Raw genomic sequence first — 22,193 nt, 5'->3', positions numbered from 1 at the left:
CTGCACCTTTACATACAAAACTCAGTACAACTCAATTTAGTACCTACTATGTGCTAGGCACTAGGATACAAAGACAAAAATGAAACAACCTTTCCCCTGATGGAGCTGGTATTTTTACAGTGCTTTACCATTCCGGAGCATTCCATGTAGGTGATCTATTAGAGCCTGAAAACACTTTCATGAAGACTACATGTACTGTATTCCCCCTTTGAAAGATGAGCAAACAGGCTTAGTGAGATTAAGTAACTTGCCCACAGTTACACAAATGTAAATGGTACATAGAGGTCATCTGACTTTGTCCAATGCTCTCTCCACTACACCATGCAGTCTCTGAGGACTATAAGTAATGAGTGTAGGTATTAACTTTTGATAATGTAAATAGAAGGTTTGGCAATCTGTCCTTCCACTTTGCAATGACTTACAAACTAACATCTGGTCAGGAAACACTTTGTACCAATGGTGGTGTTGGGTTTTGACCTTTAAAAATAATACAGCCTGCTTTTGATCTGTATTTTCCACAGTATGAAGTTGGTTATTTTTTTTAGAAAACATTTTAAAAAGCAGATTTCACTATGTTGTTATCAAGGCACACACACTTATAACAGAAACAATAATAATTGATGAAAAGGACAGTGCTTAATGCTCCCAAGGTTCATCTCTTTAACAGCCTTGTCTCTCGGTGATACTATATGACCATGAATCATTGGAGACCATCAAATGCTTAGAACTAAAATTATAGATGACCCCAAACCAATAGAAAGATCCACAATAAGCTTAAGCATGATGTGACATATTACCAACAATGAGAAGTACGAAAAGTGGCATAAAACATTGCCAAGGATGTGGATTATCAGAATAGGAGGTGAATCAGTCATGTAATGAATATGTTGTTGTCCAGCCATTTTTCAGACTCTTTGTGACCCCATTTGGTATTTTCTTGGCAGAGGTACTAAAGTGGTGTGCAATTTCCTTCTCCAGCTCATTTTACAGATGAAGAAACTGAGGGTTAAGTGACTTGCCCAGGTTCACAGCTAGTGAGTATCTGAGACCAGATTTGAATTCAGGACTTCCTGATGCTGCACTGCCTAGCTATCACATAAGAAATAAACAGACTAACAAATGTATAATCCAAGTATCATGTAGTTATCTCTGAAACACTAAAAGAGAAAGATTATTTCTAGTTTTGAGTAGATACTTTTTAGAGGGCTTATGGTTATATTTGTATGAGACATTCTTGGATTAATAAGATATAAAGGAATTGTAGCTTGTGTTGGAAGGGGAGCTGTAGTTACCAAAGGAATCACAGATCCAATAAAAGGCCTAAAAGGGGGAAGTGAACAGTCATCTCTCGTCTAGAGGTTCTTTTTTGTGTGTTACAGATCCCTTTGGAAGTCTGGTGAAGCCTTTGGACCCCGTCTCCTAAGAAAGTTTTTAAATGCATAAGATAACATACTTAGGATTACAAAGTAAACCAATTATATTGAAACACAGTTGTCAAAATATTAAAAATATATAGGTCTCAGGTTAAGAACCCCTGTAAACTGATTGCAAACTAAAAATGATATATGTAGCTGATGCCTACGGTGTTTAAAGATGGGAATTTTTAAACAACGTCTTCTTTCTCCTCTTTCTCTTCTCCTGATTTTCATTTTCCCCTCCTTTCTGTATTTTTTTAAACATCAGACTCAAGTAGCACAGTATCTATCTAAGGCCACACCTGGAGGTCATGTAATTACTTGGGTTGTTTTCAGAAGCGTTCCCGCCCCTACCTCCCCTGTTGAAATCTGTTGGCCTCATGGAGCAGGTTGCATCTGTGCTTCTCATTCTGCCACATGTGCTGACTTCTTGCTTGCTTGCAAAGGCAGGCCAAGGTGTCGACTTCAACTCCTGAAGCTCCATATGGTGAGGGCCCTCCTGAGCTCAGAAAGAGCCCCCCTTGCCTCCACAGTCGAGCATCATCAGGGCATTCCTGCTGAGTGTGCCAATATTTATCTTTCAAGGGCAATAGCTCAGACTAACACTTTAGACCCAGTATGCTCTGGGAGTTGATGGGAACATGCTGGTCTGATACCTTTAACAACAACCTAGGGTAATCCATTATACTAGATGGAAAAGAAACCCTTAGTTCTTCAATGTAATATAGTCTTAGATAACATTAGGATAACCCCTCACTTTTTTTCCGTAAGGCAAGGTTTTCTTACTATAATAATAATAATAATAATAATTGCATATAAGATGCATCAATTATATATACATATACATGTATATATATGTAGCAATGTTGTTGATAAATTTATTTTCTACCTAATCCTTTTTCAGTTTATAAAGAACTTTCTTACACAGTGTGCCTAAAGTCTGGACACATAGGAAATGTGTTGTTATTGCATCGAGTTCACATGAAAATTGCAAAGCACATCAACCTTTGCATCACAAATGATGGAAATCACATTGAAGATGTTATTTTTAATGTTTCAATTAAATAACATGTCAAAAATTTCATTCATTTAATTTCTTGAAAATATGCATTTTTGCCTATGTGTCCAGATTTTAGGAGCACCCTATACAATAATCTTGTGAAGCAGGGAATAATGATAGCTCTACATTGCTTTAAGTTTGACAAGCCACTTTCCTTATAGAAAGCCTATGAAACAAAAAGTACATGTATTATTTCCTCCATTTTAAAGTCAGGGAAAGTGAGGCTCAGAGACATGAATTTTTCACAAGGGCACACAGCTAGTAAATAAGAGAGCTAAGAATCAAAACCTGGTCTCGGAACCCAGTACTCTTTCAACTCCACCACACTAAGAGGATTAGTTATGGATCTTGATGTGATTTCCATACAACAGTTGGAAAACTGCTGTTCTGTTCTTAAAACAAAGTCTAAAACTTTGTTCCTTACTCTGTCATCAAGTAGAATAAATGGCAGCTTACAATAGGCTAATCAGAGGGTATAGGATTGAAGGCTGAAAGAGACTGTTTTAGAATCTATCCCAATCTTCTCATCTTACAGATGGCCAAAATGAGTCCCAGTAACTTGTCCAAGGTCTCAAGGGTATTGTCAAAGTCATTGTTTGCATCCCAGTCTTCTCATTCCAAATCCAATGTTCCTTCTACTGTCCTATTCAATGACGATGTGTGCACACACACGCATGTGTTTTCATATACATGTGGGTATGTGTATATATGTTTCTAAGTACCTGGCTTAGGGAGCATTGTAGAAATGGAAAACTTCCAATGTTTACTCCTGGGCAAGTGAAATAAATAGAATTTTAAGACAATTAAACAACAAGGAAAAAAATTAAGCAAAGCTCCAAGAGACAACTCTATCAATTACGTGCATTAGAAAGCAAGAATATAGTTACAGCCTACTGCTATCAGCAGGGAGGGCTGCTGAAAGTTATTGTGTCTTTGCATTTAGCTAAAACATTTGGTGAGGGCCCATGTGTGGGGAGCCTGCTGGTAAGAAGTTGCTTTGAACGGATCATGTTAGCTTTCCACTGACCTGCTTTCTCTAACTGGTGTGCTTGTATTTTACTTTTTTGTCATTGAATAGTGCTGATTTATTAAGCCGTGTGTTTCAAGGGCATTGTGAGATTACGTGTAGGGGCAGGACTGAGCTGGGGAAGTGAGAATTACTGTATCAGATCATATCCAATTAAATTGTGACAGGCACAGCAGGTGAAATTGGAACTTGGGGTTTATCTTTTATGTAACATAAGCACTCACTATCTATCAGCTGGCAAGGAAGTTTAAAGCAGATTTGGTCTCCCAGGGCGTCCTCCTTCCTCTACCTCCTTTTCTGTGACTCTCTTCACCACAAAAGGAATAATTTTTAAAAAATTGACATTTGTATCAGGAATAATAAGTCCTTGAGAGTTAATGCCTAATGTTCAAGGGTCTTGTGGAAATGGCATCAGGATGAAGAACACTGCTTCTAATCACAGAGAACTATTTGTTTTTGAAATAACATTTTATTTTTTTCTAATTACATGTAAAGACAACTTTCAACATTCATTTAAAAAAATTGAGTGCCAAATTTTTCTCCGTCCCTCCCTTCCCTTGCCACTTCCTAAAATGGTAAGCAATTTGATATAGGTTATATATGTGCAATCATGTAAAACATACTTCCATTTTAATAATGTGAAAGAACAAACAGACGAAAAGAAAAAAACACAGAAAAAAAGAAAAGAAAATTAAAATAGTATACTTTGATCTGCATTCAGACTCCATCGAATCATCTACTTTTAAGACACATTGTAGCAAGTAGTTAAAAACTTTTTGCAGCTGATAGATAAATATGTCTTAAAAGTTTACTAGGATTATTTCTGTTCAGGATGTTAATTTTACATATGTGTATAGAATGGACTCAGTATTATAGGTTGGAACAGATCTGGTGTTTTTCTATTGTTTGGAGATTGTGTGGTCTTTCGAAGGCCATGCCAGGAAACAGAGAGTTGTAAAGTGATAGATGTACTTACAGTACTCAAAGGAAAAACTGGGCAGGGAAAGCTACCCACCCTCTACAGTAAATCCTCAAGTATCTGTTCTATGGATTATCCACAGTTATTATTTAACCCCAGGCATTTTTCCTCTTACCACCTAACACATTTTGGGGTTGCCTTCCCATGGTATACTATTATAAGATTTAGAGGGGGAAAGGACATTAGATATCTTCTAGCCCTCACTTTACCAATAAGAACATGGATCCCCAATATCCCCAGTTACTGTAGTGTTCCAGCAAGCCACAGGTGTGCTGTTATAACAGGAACATATTTGAAGAGGAGTCAAAGGAAAATGCAATTGGGGAGATGTTGCTGTTGCAAACAAAGAAATAGCAAAAACAGCAGCAGCCAACCATACTGTAATTTTTGAATCTTTTAAATGATTTAAACCTTTATTCCTTTTCATTAGTATGGATTATCAAGAGTAGGTAGTGGGCAGCCAAAGGAATGAGTTAAAACCCTGCTGGTGCTTTGGATAGAATGCTTGACTAGCGGTAGAGACCTGTATTCAGATCCTGACTCTGCAGCTTGCACTGTGTGGGCTTGCTCAGATTGCTTTATTTTATCAGAGTTCCATTTCCTAATCTGGAAGCAAATAAGATAATATGCCTTAAAGTGTTTAATTAACAGTAAAGCATTATTTGAAGATAAGGAATATTGGAGTAGCTATATGGTCCAAATGATTATTTGAACTCTCTAGGGGCCCATTTTATGTTTTATTTTTCTTCCTTTTATAGGTCTTTTATTTATGTTAAAGAGCATTTAAGAAAAGTCAAAGTATTAGACCTTATCTTGTACTGGGACAGTAGAAAGCATGCAGGATTGGAGTCTGAAGATAAAAGTTTGAATTCCCAGTGTGGCTCATTGTGTCTTTGGGCAAGTCCCTTTCCCACTCTGGCCTCAGATTTTTTTTTCTCTGTTAAAATGAGGGGTTGAATTAGATAACCTTCCAGCTCTGAATCTATGCTATTATGATTAGTTGTAAGGGAGGGGCCCTACCATGTGGCAGTATCCTGTCTGGTACCTGCAATAATTGCCATTATTTTGGGAGGGAGTCACAATGGAAAAGGGGGTCCCAAGGGGTTAATCCTATAAGATAATGGCATAAAGTGCTTAGAGGGAAGAGCCTAGGATAGATACCTTAGAAGCTTTAATTGAATGACCAAGAATACAGAGAGGCCAGATGACCATAGAGGTTGTGAATCAGAGAATGAGGACCTGCACTAAACATAAAGAGAAGATGGAGAATGAAGAGAATGAGAAAAATTCTTTTTGGAAAGGGGTGAAAAAATGAATTTTAAAAACCCTAATGAATAGGAATAGCTGAAGGGGAGGAGATGAAGGAGGAATCTACTTGACCGAGAGGAAAAAAGAAGGGAAGAAATATATAAGCAGATAGAATTAATAAACAAAACCCTAAGGGGAAAAGGATAACAAACCAAAGAGGAAATTGGGGTGGGGGGGAAGAGAACCAGTAAGAAGAGAGTCACCTTAAAAAGATTAAAGTAAAATAATTAAAGAGGAAAAATACTGTGTTTAAGGAAAGGGAAGAAATCTTAATTTAAAAAAAAACCCAATTTTTAGAGGCAGATGAAGGAAAATATCAACCTAACTTGTGTAATTTTAAATATGAATGGATTAAACAATCCAAGAAAATGAGGAGAGATACTGGATAAGAAAAGAAATCTTCATGATGTACTGCTTACATATAATGTTTGCTTTTGATTTAGATAAACTCCATTTATTCTTATGATTTCTAGTGTTTTTAAATGAGTGTGTTATATTCTGTAGCTTTTCTGCATCTACTAAAGTAATCAAAAGATTTTTCTTGTTTTTCTTACTAATATAGTCAACAGTACTCACAGTTGTTTTTTCCTAATGGTGAACCAATCCTGTATTCTTGATATAAATCCAGCTTGATCATAGTATACAATCTTTGTGATATATTGCTGTGGTCTCCTTACTATTCAATATTGATTAGAGAAATTGGTCTGTAATTTTTTTTCCTCTTGTTTTTGACTCCCTCTGGTTTAAGTATCAAGATCATATTTGCATCATAGAAGGAACTTGTTGGATCCCTTCTTTGCTTATTTTTTTCAATTTATGCAATATTGGAATAAATTATTCTTTAAATATTTGGTAGTATTCACTTGTGAATCCATCTCATCTTTTTTTATCCCAGTGGGAATTCATTTATGACCTATTCACTTTCTTTTTCTAAGGCAGTTAGTTAAGCATCTGCTTTCCTATTCTGTTCATCTGACCAGTTTATATTTTTGTAAATATTCATCCATCTCATTTAGATTGTCACTTTTATTGGCACACAATTAAATGAAATAGCTCCTGTAATTGCTTTTATTTTTCCTCAATGGTTGAGAATTCACCTTTTTCATTTTTTGATGTTTGTACTTTCATTTTTTAATTGATGGCTTATCTGTTTTATTGCTTTTTAAAAGAACAGCTCCTAGTTTTATTTATTAACTTATTTTTTTAACTTCCAATTTTGTTTATCTCCTTTGATTTTCAGAATTTCTATTCTGGCATATAGCTGAGGGTTTTAAATTATTTTGTCTTTCTAGTTTTTTTAGTTGCACACTTAATTTGTTGATTTGCTCTTTCTCTGTATTATTAATGAAAAAGTTTCAAGATAAAAGTTTTCCCTAAGTACTGCTTTTATGGTATCACATAAATTTTGGTATGTTGTCTCATTGTTATTATCATAATGAAATATTATTTCTATAATTTGTTCTTTGAAACACCCATTCTTTAGGATTAAGTTATTTAGTTTCCAATTAAATTTTACTGTTTATTTCAAAGGTCTTTTATTGAATGTAATTTTTGTGGTATTATGGTCAATGAAATATTATTTTAATATTTCTGCTTTTCTGCATGTTTGTGAGGTTTTTATACCTTAATGCATGAATACGCCATATATAGCTGAGAAATAGATATGTTCTTTCTATTTCCATTTAACATACACCAGAGACCTATCATAACTAACTTTTGTGAAATTCTATTCGGGTCCTTCACTTTTTTCTTGTTAATTGTTTTTTTGTTGTTGTTGTTGTTGTTGTCGTTCACTTTTTCTAGGTCTGAGAGGGATATATTGACCCTCCTGCTATTATAGTTTTACTCTCTGTTTCTTCCTATAATTCATTTGACTTTTCTTTTGATAATTTAAATGCCATATCATTTGGTGCATATATGTTTAGTATTGATAGTAACTCATTATCTATGGTATCTTTTAGCAAAATATATTTCCTTGCTTATTATTATTTCATTTAGTTAAGTTTATTTTTGTTTTTGCTTTGTCTGAGAGGGTGATTGCTACCCTTGTCTTCATGCTTCAGCCAAAGCGTAATAGATTCTGCTTGCCCCCTTATTTTAACTCTGCGTGTTCTGTTTCAAGTATATTCCTTTTAAATAGTGTATTGTTGAGTTCTGGTTTCTAATCAATCTATTCTCTTATCCTCTTCCATTTTATGGATGAGTTCACCCCATTCTCATTCACAGTTATTATTGCTAACTGTATTTCCCTCCATCCAATTCTCTTATACATATTCTTCCTGCCCCCCTCCTCTGCCCCCGCCACCTCCTTTTTAAGACTCTGGTTTGCTTCTGACTAATTTCTGCCTTGATCTACTCTCGCTTTTCTTTCTCCCACATTATTTCTTAACCCCTTTCTTTCCTATTTCACTGTTGGATAAGATATATGTATAGATCTAACTAGATGTATGTATGTATATAAATATATTATTTTTCCCCTCCTTTAACCAGTTCAGCTGAGAGTGAGATTTGTGTTGTCCACTCTTCCCACTACCCTTTCCTTGTTATATAAACTCTTCTTTGGGTACCCCATTTATATGAGACATTTTTTTCCTATTCCTTCTCTCTCTTCTCTTCTTTCTATTGCACTCCTCTTCTCTGCCCATTACATTTTTCTTTCTGAGAACATCCAAACATAACATAATCAAGCCTAGGCCATCTTTATAATTAGGCTCCCTCTATTACTCTTGGTGGTGATAAAATTTTGAGGGACTATACATGTCATTTCCTTATATAAGAATATAAACATTTTACTCTTAGTTAGTCCCTTTTGATTTCTCACTCATGTTTATCTCTTTTTGCTTCTCTTGATTCCTGTTTTTATGTCAAATTTTCTACTCAGCTCTGATCTTTTATCAAGAATACTTAGAAGTCCTCTATTTCATGAAATGCCCATCCCCACCCCCACCCCTTGCCCCATGTAGCATTACATTCAATGTTTTTCTGAATAGGTTATTCTTGGTTGTAAATCTAGATTCTTTGCCTTCCAGAATATCATATTTCAAGCCCGCTATTCCTTTTTAGTGGTAACTGCTACGTCTTTTGTGATCCTGATTGTGGCTTCTTGGTACTTGCATTCTTTCTTTCCCTCTGCTCACCATATTTTTTCCTTGACCTGGGAGCTCTGGATTTTGGCTATTCTATTCCTGGGAATTTTCATTTTGAGGTTTCTCTCAGGAGATGATCAGTGAATACTTTCCATTTCTACTTTGTCCTTTGATTCTAAGATACCTGAATAGTTTTTGCTTTTGATTTCTTGAAAAATGATGTCTAGGCTTTTTATCCGTTCGTGGCTTTCAGATAGTCCAATGACCCTTTTCAGCACTTCTTAAACTGTCAGTTGTGACCCCATATGGGGTTGTGACCCACAGTTTAAGAAGTGTTAAAGGGGTCATGAGTGGAAAAAGTTTAAGAAGCCCTGCAAATTATCTCACCTTAATCTATTTTCTAGGTCAGTTTCTTTTTATCCTATGAGATATTTCAAATTTTCTTCCACCTCTGCTCCTGAAGTTTTTTGACTTTGTTTTCTCTTATTTCCTTATGTCTCACAGAGACATATTTGGCCAGTTCTAATTTTCAAAGAGGTAATTCCTCAATAAGATGTTGCACCTCTTTTTTCAAACTCTTAATTTTCATATCTTTCTTCCTTTGCTCTTGTCTCTTTTCCCATTAGTTCCTCTGCTGCTCTAATTTTAAAAGAATTTTTAGCTTTTTCTTTCACTGTCCTAAGAATTCTTGTTGGATTGTTTCCAAGCTGCATTTTTCCTGAGGCTTTGATCATAGATATTTTTGATTCATTCTCTTCTTCTGTGCTTGTATCATGAGCTTCTCTGTCACCACACTAGCTCTTTGTGGTCACGTTCTTTTTTTGTTTGCTCATTCTTCCAGCCTACTTCTTAACTTTGGACTTTATGTTAGTGTTGCATTCTGCATACTTCCTGGAAGACAGAGGGCGTACCTGGCCCAATTCTATCTTTTTACATCCTTCTGATCCTTTCACAGCTCTGGCTAGAGACCTTCAAGCTTTCAGGGGCCAAATGGAAGGTTTTTCAAGTTCAAAGCAACTGAACTGTTGGTTCCCCTTTGGACTAGAACACTGGATTGTGTTCTTGGGGCCAGAGCTATACAGCTACCATTTACTTCCCAGAACTTGTCTCGTGCTCAGTATATAGTTAGGGCCAAAGCTCACAACTCTTTCTCTCCACCCTAGATCCATGACTCAGAAATGGATAGTAGGCAAACAGAGCTGCCAGATGGCGCATGTTCCTATACCCAGTGCTTGTTCAGGGATCACCTGGGATCTCTTTCTGCCCCAATGCTTCCTGACCTGATACCGAGTTTCAGCTCTCTCTCCTTCCCTGGACTCTGGAACACACCCTGCCTTTTCAAGGGTCCATGGCCAGACCTCTTCCCTAATGTCTGCAGACCTTTTTATCTGTCTCCCTAAGCCATGCTGGGCTGAAAAAAAAAATGACTTGATGTGATTTCTTCTTGATTTTTCCAATCGGAATTCAGCCTGGTTCATTATCTCAATCTTTTTTGAAGAGGGGTGTGTGTGTGTGGGGAGGGGAGGTGGGGGGAGTGGAAGGGCAAGCTAGCCTTTTATGCTTCCATTCACTCCATTGTCTTGGCTCTACCTCTCTGTAATTTTTCCTTGACAAGTCTATTGATCTTTGCAACTTTGTCTATCCTCTGTAAAGACTTCATACTTTCTCCCTACCTCCTCCTTTAGTGACTGCCCATCAGGCTTGTCTTGTTTCTGAGGAGTCCTTACTAGCTGCCATGGAGTATGACCATAATCCTGTTATATTGTTTTCATTTAAACTCAATTTGTGTTATTTTATGTTTTTTATTCCCCAGGCCCAACTTCCTATCTTTCAAATAACCTTTATTTAGTTATTCGGGTTGACTATAAGTTGAGTCTTGCCTAAGGTTGGAGCTAAATTGTGGTACCCTAAGTTCCAAGATAAAGACTTTGCCTTTGGACCTATACACATAAGGGAGCCACTGAAGCCTCTGCACAACCTGGCCTCTTTCTACCATTGCAGTCTTCTTATGCTCTCTTTATCCCTCTCTTTATCCTCCCATCCAAAGAATGCATGGATGCTTTGATTCATCCATACTGGCTTGGTCCTTATCTCTTGCACATGTTGTACTCCATATACCATCACTCTGCCTTTTCACTGGCTATTCCCCTACATGCCTATAGTGTTTTTTCCTTCTCATTTCTGCCTCTTAGAGTCCCTTGCTTATTTTAAGACAACTCAAATCTAATACCTTCTGTAGGAGGATTTTTCTGGTCCACTGAGCTGCTAGAACCTTCCCCTTTATGGTTATCTTCAATCTAATCTGTATATATCTTATAAGTATCTATTTATATAGATACATATATGTATATATGTGTATATATATATATATATATATCCCCTCCATTAGAATATGAGCAACTTAAAGGTAGTGACTGTTTTTGTCTTTCTTTGTATCATAGTGCCTAGAACATAGTAAGTATTTAACAAATATTTGTCAAATAATTAATTTCAGCAACACAGTGACATGGTCACATCTATGCAGTAGGAAGGTCAATTTGGAAGCTATATGAATGATAGATGGAAGAAAGGAGAGACAGGAGGTAGGTAACATAGGTGAGATTCAGGGAAGGTCAGAACTAGTGTATCTTCTGAATTCTATATAAATGTCTGATCTGACTGTGACAGTACGATACTTTCTGTATTTTGTCAATTGTACATAAGGTAGTCTCACAAAACTAAGTAGAATGAGCAGCTGACTTTAGTCACTTAAGCCCACTTCATATTCTTTTGTGTTTCTAATTAAGTCACCATTTTTATACCTCATAGATTATATCTAGACTTCAGAATTATGTTCAACAGGTAATATCTATGTCTGGTTCCACTCCTTAAATGAACTAAAGATCTCACTGTCAAATCACTCTACATCCAAATGCAGAACAATATAGCTTTGCTGATTTTTTAAATTTCTGGGAATTCCATTGGGTGGCTCCTTTTCCCTTCATTTCCTTTGTTTAGCTAGGAGCTTCCATTAAAATAAAGCTAATTTTATCCAAATTGATCCACAAAGTCCCTTGAAATCTGAGAATGTTTTCCTCAGAGAGGATGGGGCTGTGTCTCATTTTCAAAGTGCATCATTTGGGAGACTTTTTTTTGTCCTGGAAAATGTCTTATGCTCAGTTAGTATTCAATAATCAGTGATAAAGAGAGGTGCCCTTTCTGTCCTTCTCTTCAAGTCCAGTCTAGTACCAAGGTCCCTGTGGTCATTCTGTTATTAATTGGTGGTAGTGGTGTTGGGGTTCCCAGAAGTTACTTTGTTAATCTGATAGTGTTAGCCTGACTACTCATTTCCTGCATTATTATCATGACAAATACTTGAGCCTTCTTATTATATAAGTAAATGAAATAATACAAGGAAACCTTTTTGATCTTGCCTCCACTTGCTTGGGCTGGTCCAACTTTTAATTTTTAAGCTGAAAATGATATTCCTGGTGAGGGGGAGGGAAGAAAAAAAGGAAAAAAAAAGTTACATGATAACTTTATTATGTATTTAAAGGGAATAGCAAGTTGTACATAATAGATTTGCAATTTCAATCATCTCCCCATCCCCACCCCCCATATCAGTAAGGCAAGATTTTTGGACCTTAGGATAACCATGAACATGCCTGTATGGTTTGGAATTGCAAAGTATGAAAAGCTCTCTAGGTAGAAGGTAGAGGAAGTATAACATTTATTTAAACACCAGAAGATCAAATCCCAACACCAGGAACTCCAATTCGATATAGCAGTAATTATATTCTAAAACTAGTAAGCCCACCTCAATGTAGTAAAAAGGAAATTATAACACAGTATTTAAGCAAGGAACCAAGTCATCCTGTAACCTTCCCCACTGCTGGGGCCTCCCCATAAACACTCATGAATCCTAACTGTCTGGTCTCTGAAGCTCCCTGGTTTCTACTCTCCACTTTTCACTCTTTCTGCAGCTCTGTCATCTCGGAGTTCTTACTTCTTCTCCTTGGGCTGGATTCTGAACTCTTGCTTCTGACTTCTGACTTCTGAATTCTCAGTTCTCAATGGCTACCTTCTGAGTGTATATACTCTTTTTAGGGCCTGAGGGCTTCATGCTCAGTCAGCCAAAGGGTATGGGCCAGAGGCTTAGCATCTATTTAGCAAAAGGGTGTGAGAAAGCTGAGACTATTGAATGAGTGGGAAAGATCTTTAATCACATTATCACCACACCTCCTTTCTACTGTATTATTGAAATGCTTGTTTTATTTCTTGAGTGGAGAATAAAATAAAATTTTTAAAAAACAAAGATTGATTGAGCTACAATTATATTGTAAGTATTGGAAAGCAAAGAAGGAAGAGACATAATCCTACCTCCAAGAAATTAGATGCTATGGAAAAATGTGACCAATAGGATGTATGGAGTGGTGACTGCTAACATATGCCCAAGCAATATCAGAAACCTGACTTTTACCAATAATAAAAGCAGGATTCTTGAGCCAGTACTGCTATTGACTAGTTGTACAGCATTGAATAAGTCACTTTACTTGTCTGAACCTCGGTTTATGCATGAGAAAATGAGAGGTTTCAACTTGATAGAGTTGAAAGGAATTTATAAATTTAAGTCTAACCAGGAGGGAACCTTCCTTGAGTCCTGACAGCTTTAGGTACGAATTGCATTGCTATGATAACTGTGATGTGCTCTCATTACCCTCTAGCCAGGCTATCATGCTTGCACCATATCTTCATTCCTCCTCCCTTCCCCCCTCCAGGCTAGGCTTTTCTTCCAAGCCCCAACTGGGACAGTATAGGAGGATCCCAGGTTCTCAATACGTGTGGTACTTCTCCATTCATTATGAGGAGTTTGTATCTTACTTCCAGGGGGAGTTACCAAAATTTACTGAGCAAGAGATGGATAGTCAGAAGTATTTTAGGAATATTGCTTGGAAAGTTTAATGGATGATGTATCACCAAAGAAAAGACTTCAGGCAAGGATACCAATTAGGTATATCACTTAACCTCTCTGAACCTCACTTTCCTCATCTGTAAAATAAGGGGATTGAAGTTTATCTCTAGGTTTCTATTCCTAAACCTATGATTATCTTTCATTATTGGGATGTTTTGTTTTAATTGGGGACTGTGGTTTCATTAGCATAGGGAATCCCTGATGAGGAAACTGTCTCTACCAAGAATATATGTCATCGACTCCTCTGAAATTTATAGTCTCAGAAGGGAAGGGGAGGAGAATAATTATTTACATGGCACTTACCTTTGCCAGTTACTGTGCTAAGCACCTGCAAATATTATCGCATTTGTCATTACGACAACCCTGTGAGATAAGTGGTGTTATGATTTCCATTTTACAGTTAAGGAAATGGAGGCAAAAATGGGTTAAACGACTTGCCTAGGGTCACACAACTAATAAGTATCTGAAGTCGTATTTGAACTCCAGCTTCTTCTTGACTCTAGACCCAGTTCTATTCACTGCATCTCCTGGCTGCCAGCGAGAGCTGCCAGGGATGAACCTGAGTTTCCTTAATTCCAAAGCAAACTCCATCTCCTCTGTGTTACAATCTCTTACAATGCTGGTTAATGTGAGGACTTAGAGAAAATGCTACTTCTTGCCTTTCTTCATGCATAATGCTCCCTATGCCATCTTTGGGGATTTTCACTGCCTGTGCCCTATGCCTAGACCTCTTTCCTTTCCCATTTCCATCTCTTGGCTTATCTGGCTTCCTTCAAGTCTCAGCTAAAGTCTGATCTTCTTCAAGAAGCCTTAATCTTTCTTAATCTCAGTGCCTTCCTTTTGAGACTACTTCCAGTTAATCCTGTAAATATCTTGTAGTCTTGAATATATTTGTATATAGTTGTTTAGTTTGGTATAGTTGCATAGCTGCGAGCTCCTTGAGAGCGAGGACTGTCTTTTACCTTTCTTTGTCATAAATGCTTGTGGGCTTGATTTGACTTGGTCCAGTAACATTTCTGTTCACTGCAAAGATACATTTGCACCAGACTAGTACGGTAGTTACTATATCTCTGTGGTCTGTAAAGTATTTTACATGATCGGTCACCAAGTTTGTTATGAGATAGGCTTGGCTTCAGTCTTACCAAACAAATGCTTCCCTTCCTCTTCACATTTTCCTCATACCTCACATAAGACTTTTCAACTCTCTCATGCACTTATCATTAATCATGTATATTATGGCTGCCTGTATTGTCATTCCCTTGCTTAAATGAACGGTTCAAAGGGTAGGAATTGTATATTACCTAAAATATATAAACTGCCTATGTACCAGCACCTTGGAACGTGAGTGCTCAACATTGTAACAACAATGCTACTTGCAGCTGCTGTGGGGGTATAAGACCAATAACACCAGCACACAGGAGGGCTGCTAGCATAGGTTCATTGATCTGCCTTTATAAAGGAAAGCAACTTAAAACGGTAAACAATTTTACTTTAATCAAACATGTGTATATATATATATATGTACATATACATATATGTGTGTGTGTGTGTGTGTGTGTATACATCATTCATTTAGTTCAGAGGAAAAGTCAGCACCCTGAACTTCAGAGAAAATACAAACAGGAATCACAAGCAGAAATTATATAAACAGAGAAAACACAAACAGCAAAGACCAACAGACAGGGCTTCCAATTCTGACCAAAAGCAATACATACATAGTTATCAGAGACAGAAGCACCAACATCTGGGTTTTTCAAAGCCGGGGGGCTCCTTAATGGCTACCCAGAGTCTCACCTGGCTAAATCGCATGAACACTCTTCCAATGAGTGAGCCCCAAAGCAAAATGCTAACCTCAGAGTATATATACCCTTCTTAAGGGTTAGAGGGCATCACAACCCTTGTGACCCAGGCTCATGTGACTCATGCTTCCATGTGACTCAGGTTCAAAGCAGGTCATATAGGCCTATTAAGGGGCGGGGAAGGTCTTCAAATTGTATTAACATTACAGGTACTCAGTGGGGTCTTAATAATTTTTATTGATTGATTAAGTGAATGAATGAATGTTTAAAATGAGGGGAAAGATTAAGGCAACTTCCCTCTCACCCAGGAATTGCCTATAGCCTCAGAACCCCACTACAAGTATGTTTTCTTCACCCTCGTCTCCATTGTGAAGTCATAGAACTTGACCCAAATGACCTGTCCTCATTCTAGTGAGCCCTAAATTTATGCCCATGATATACATAATCCTGGAGCCACCATCTTACGGGTGCCTGGTGAGGTTGAAGGATGAAGAGCATGAAAGGATTTAAGGAATACAGAAAGAGGAAGAGGAGAAAAAGGAAGAAGAAACAAATGAGGAAAGAGGAAGAAAAAGATCAGGATTGCGTGAGTTCTAGGTTATCATTGATCCCCTATGTCCGTGGGCAGTTAGTCAATAAACATTGATTTAGGAACAGTATGTCTAACTCTCTCCAGCTAAAACTAGATAATAATATTGTGCTACCTCATGTGAATGTCTGGGGGTAAGGGGATTTAAATGTGTGTTTTTACTTTTGAGACCTTTGACTGTGGAATAGATTACATTTTTTTTTTGCCCCAAAGTAATAGTTCAAGCTTAATGCTTGAAGAAATAATAGCTCATATTTATTTACTGTCTTAAGGTTTATGAAGCACTTTTCCTCAAAAACCATCCTGTATGGTAGTAGTCTAAATATTATTATGCAGATGTTATAGATGAGGGTCAGGGAGATGAGCTAACTTGCCCATGATCACAGTGGAACGTCTTCCCAAAGTGTTTTTGCCTGCAGGTTGGCAGCCACTTGGCACACAAAGCTACCCATGCTTTTATAGTAATCCAGTTAAAGCAATACCAAAGATTCAGTTCACTGAAACTTCAGGTGGTTGAATGAGGGAAGGATTTGTCTTCAGAAATGTCTTTTCAAAGTGACCTCTAGAGGATGCTGCTCTAACTTAAATAAATGAATAAATGAATGAATGAAAAATACCAGCTGTTCAGGTGTATTGCTGTGTCATTTAGGTATTTACCTCTTGGGCCACAGAGAGGTTTTTGCTAACCGGAAGACAGAGCGAAAGCCAGAGCGAAAGCCAGAGGTTTGTTGTTGCGGGAATAGATGTATAACAAAACAGAAATGTGAATGAAGATTGGGGGATGGGGGTGGGAATGGGTGAGACAGTTGTTTGACCTGCTTCGCTTGCCTTTTGTTCTTGCTCAACATTTTTTCCCCGTGATAATCAAGGAGGTTGTTGGCTGGCAGGTAAACTTGGTAGTCTTAGCTTCTACACTGCTTTCCTGGGGATTTTTTGTGTAGAGTCCCCACAGTAGGTGTTGGGCTCACAGGACCTCTATTGGGAATGCAACAACAATTAAAAGGAATTTCCTAACTCTATTTCTTACAGTTTTGGGGGCACCCTAGGTTTCAAATGAGTACCAGAAATGGTCAAAAGAATATGAATCTTAATATGAGGGCATTTTAGCTGTGTTTTGTTGATTGTGGCCAAATATAGCAGCTCGTAGCCTAAGGCATAAATTAAAAGAGTTGTCAATCTAACTTGTTAGGGAGAGGCTTTGTAGTCACTGCCCCCTTTCAGAGAACTGAGAGCTCCCCCAAAATGACCCTGAAGAGCAGAAGTTCAGAATGTGGTAGGAAAGAAAAGTTTGCTCACCATCTCTACTAGTCTTGTGGTTGCCAGAGACAAGATAATGTCTAGTAGGAAGTAGAGGTTTTGTATCTAAATCAGAGACAAGATACCCAGCAATGATGACCTGCCAACCAAAGATGCATCTTTGGTGCATTGAATGGCGTCCCCCTGGCCCAAAAGAATTCATGCACCTTCAAATCTTGAGCAGTAGAATACGACCAACCATGTTTTATTTATTTGAATTCTCTGCTGGTAATGCTAGCAATGGTGAACCTCTCAGGTACTTTCCTAGTAGTATGGCTACTGATGATTCTTCCGTTGTTTTTTTTATCTGCTAGTAAGCACCAACCCTGCTTTTTGATTCTCAGAGAGGGCACAGACATGAGATCTGTATGTAAGCACACTTTACATGTGGGAACTACCGGGCAAGTCAGTTAACCCTTCTGAGCCTCAGTTCAGAACTGTAAGTCAAGGGGGTTGGATTCCTCGTAGAACAAGACATCTTTACTTTTTGAGTGCTCTAGATCAATTTATATGTTTTCTTATATTAATTTTCCTTTTTTTCCACAGAGAACCATGTGAAGGAAAATACTGTGAAATACATGGAAATACTGGAAGATAAATTGCACAGGTAAGGATAGTACACAGGTAAAATCCCATTTATGAATTCAATCAATTAAATGTTTCTTAAATGCCTACCCTGTACTAGGCACTGCACTAAGCACTGGGGACACAAAAAAGAGGCAGAAAAGACAGTCACTGACCTCAAGGAGCTCACAGTCTAATGGGGGAGACAACACGCAAACAAATGTTTACAGAGTAAGCTATATTCGGGATAAATAAAACATAATTAACAGAGAGAAGTCATTAGAATTAGGAGAGGCTGGGGGAGGCTTCCTGGGATCTTAGTTGGGACATAAAGGAAGCCAAGGAGGTCAGTAGTGGGAGTAGAGGAGGCAGACCATTTGAGGCATGGGAGACAGCCAAAGAGTGTGTTTAGAGATGAGAGATAGTATGTCTTGTTTTTGGAACTGGCCTCCTTACTGTTCCACAGGAGTAAGAAGATTGAAAAGGTAGGAAAGGGCTAGATTATGAAGGGCTTCCCAAATAGTTTGCTTGTAGCAGAATTTAGTAAAATTAATGCCTCAAGATACCAGTCCTAGTTTTGGGAGGTCCTGGAAATGCAATAGAGTGCAGTCTCTTTCTATAATAAGTAAACAAGCTTTGAACATGATGAAGAGCAGGTATCATGTATATTCATTCCCCACCCCCTTTTCACTCATTTTTTTGGGGAGGGGGAAACCAATAAATACATTCTTAAATTTTGAGACTAGGAAGAAATGCAGCTTGGATTTCACATTTCAGAGTAAGAAGAAGAATCCTGTTGATGTTGTTAAAATCTGAATTTGTATCTCAGTCTGTTTTCCTTTTACTGTCATGGCTGAGGGGGTCCTGTGGATTTTAAACCAGTTCATGCATGTTTTGGAACAATGAAAAAATGAACATCATAGGTTCTCTTTTGAATCCTAAATAAAAACCAGCATGAAAATTCTTGGTTGATTTTTTTTTTGCCTTGAGTAGGAATGCAGATTTGAAAAATGTACATGACGTTATAGCATGTCAAGAAATTTCCAGTTCCTAAAAACATGTCCTTTAAAAAAAGAAACCAATAAATCTCAGCTACTAGGATCTGCTCCTAATTAAGAAAGCAAGTTCTGAAACATAATAAAGGCCTTCTTCCTAGGTAGTTATTTATTTTTATGGAGACAGTTTTGCTACTATTTTGGAAATTGTTAAGTGACCCACCAGTAGGCTCCTTCTTAAAGCATTGCCTACTAACATAGACACTACGGCTAAAATTATACCTTTCCCTTAAGAGATTGTGAGAGGAGATCATATTCCTGAGGTGTACTCTGAAATCTTAATAAGGTCATATTTGTTTCTAACATTGTGCAAGTAACTTCTTTAAATCATTGACTGACCATTTGCTTCCACATGAGGAACTTTGGGTACCAGGAAGAAGGGAGAAATTAGAATCAGTGTGAGAGTGAGGCAGCAAAGAGTATATGAGAAGTGTCTCCCACTTCTAGGACCTATGCTAGCATCAGGTGCCCTGGCTTGGTGTTGACTCATGTCCTTCTCTATGGTTTGGGGATACTGAGTCAATGTATTTTCCTGTTATCTTCTTCTGGGCATTTCCCTGAAATCTACTCTGTCCTTCTGCAACCTTTTCAAAATTAGAGAAAAAAATATATATGACACATATGCCATGATCACTTTTCATACTGGACATGGTAGTATATCAGCCTTTCTTCCTTATTTCTAAAATTAATCAAAACATGACATATTTGACATTCGAATATACATGTGTCCATGTGCATGAAAGAGATGTGTGTCAATAAAATTATGCTATGTAAGCATGAGTCTTTTCTCTTGAAATCTTGTCAATAATTAATAGCAAACTAGTGATAGTTTACTAGCTGTTAGAAACAATTATCTAGAACTAACTTCCTATTGAGTTAGCTTGATTAGTCTGCATTGGTCAACAGGTCAGAGCCTATTCCTTTAAATCTTGGTAAATTGGATTCTAGACACTCAAAATTCTTGGCTTATAGATCTAATGTGGGCTGATAACCTAGTTTTCATATCAGTAGTCCCGTGTACTTCTAAAATGACTTCATATCAATATTTGAAATAGAATCTCATGTGTTAGAAGTAGTCCACTTAGCCATGTTATATTAATTCTACATACATTTCTTCTCTTTTCCTTACACTGCCATGCCTAACAGGTAACATGACCAGGAAAAAAGAATCACAAAATGGGTACTTGATACAGACGTTTTTGAGTGTCCTCAAGTGATCCCTGGTATTAGTGCTACAGCCATCACACCTGCTGCCCAGGAGAAGGGAGAAGAAACTTGAGATTCCTTGACCCTTCTAGCATGGAGTGGAGAAGCAAACTATTATTTTCTCAAGCTATTTTTGTGGAAAAGATAGAGAGCTATGACCAGGTGATAGATTGGGCTTGAGAACTAGCTGAATGGCCAGAAACAAAGATTAGTCATTCATGTTCGAATTTCAACTTTAAAACACTCCATCGTTGCCTTTTGTCTTTACACCCTCATTATATTACCTTAATCCCTTCCCCCATGGAACCCTCTGTTGTAACAAAGAAAAATATTTAAGCAAAATCAACACAGGCACAGTATAGCAGCTATATCTGATAGCATACCTGATAGCATATACTGCATTCCATATTCATAGCCACACATACTCTACTGAGAAAATGGAGATAAATAGATTGTTTTATCTTGTCAGCTTTTGGAAGAGGTCTAGTTGACTGCCCATGTGTAAATTTTTTCAACAATTTTTTCACTATTCCTTTTTTTCCCCACCATTTTCACCAAGTTTCATCCATCAATCAAGGGCAGAAATAGCATATTCATCAAATTTGGAAGGTATAACTAAATGTTGCATAGGATCTTAAGTGTCCCGAGTCAGGAAGACTTGAGTTCAAATCCCGTATCAGATATTTGCTAGGTATATGACCCTGGGCAAATCATTTAACCTGTTTGCCTCAGTGTCTTCATCTGAAGAATGGAGGGAGATAATAATTAAATCTACTGTCCTGGGTTGTTCTGTGGATCAAATGAGATCATAATAGTAAAGTGCTTAGCATAGTGCCTAGCACATAGTGAGGGCTATAGAGATGTTAGCTGTTATTATCTTGATAAACTAGAATGTGAGGCTGAATCCAATAAGATGATTTTTAACAGGAATAAAGGTAAAGTCTTACATTTCAATTAAAACAAATTTCATAATTGAGAGATGGTGGAGCAATGTCTAGATAACAACCTACCTGAAAATGTTTGGTGAATTTAATGGTCTGCAAGTTACATTAAGAATTGTAATGTCCAGGATGTCAAAGGATAGTTCTAGGGCACTCTGCTGTGATCTGGCATGCCTGAAGTAATTTGTTGAGTTGTAGGGGTCTCATTTTAGGAAGACAGTGGATAAAATGGAAAATTTGCAGGGGAAAGTGACCAGAACAGAGATTCTTTGAAGGAAATAAAGATATTTAGCTTGAGGAAAAAATTTAGGAGAGTGAGGAATATGATAGCCTTGTCCAAGTATTTTAAGAGTTGTCATGTGGAAGGCTTGTTCAACCTAGTCTTAGAGGACAGAACTAAGAGCAAAGGGCACAAGCAGCAAAGAAGTAGATTTGGGGTTTAATGTTAGTAAAAAAATTTCCCAATGATTTGAGTTATCCAAAAGTTGAATGGGCTGCCTCAATAGGTTTTGCACAGCCCCTGTTAAAAGGCAGATAAATCAGAGGAAATAAAGATGTTTTTTTTTCATCTTAAAGACTAGATGGTGGAAAAATCCATGAGTAAATGGAATAAAGCTCCATCTACCCCTTTGAGGGCTATCAGGTTTGGAAATCACAAGCTCAAAGTACTTGTGAACTGAAGGGACTGTTTTTTCCTGTAGGGTTTAATAGAAGAATGTCTTATAAGCTAGTGCCTAGAAGCCAGAGTTAGATTTAATCATTTGCTGTCTTGAAAACAAACTCACCAACTCATATGAGGAACAAAAAAAAAGATTTTTGTTCCTACTTGGAAGCACTTAAAGCTATGAAAAGCTAGATGTCCAGGATGGCAGGATAAAATGGAGGTCTGCTTGTGGTCCTTACTGAGTACTTTATAC

The 22,193-nt window shown here is 37.4% G+C and overlaps 1 protein-coding gene across 1 annotated transcript in view; it reads left to right on the top strand.

The window, feature by feature from the left end:
- The window catches only part of DISC1 (DISC1 scaffold protein), a 445,546-nt gene that overhangs the window by 318,476 nt on the left and 104,877 nt on the right, over positions 1-22,193 (top strand). Inside the window, exon 9 of the mRNA XM_036755554.1 lies at positions 18,057-18,117. Coding sequence (XP_036611449.1) covers positions 18,057-18,117 — 61 coding nt within the window. The remainder of the gene's footprint in view (positions 1-18,056; positions 18,118-22,193) is intronic.

The sequence above is a fragment of the Trichosurus vulpecula genome, chromosome 4 (assembly GCF_011100635.1).
Source record: "Trichosurus vulpecula isolate mTriVul1 chromosome 4, mTriVul1.pri, whole genome shotgun sequence".
Lineage (NCBI taxonomy): Eukaryota > Metazoa > Chordata > Mammalia > Diprotodontia > Phalangeridae > Trichosurus > Trichosurus vulpecula.
This window is presented reverse-complemented; position numbering and strand designations above follow the sequence as displayed.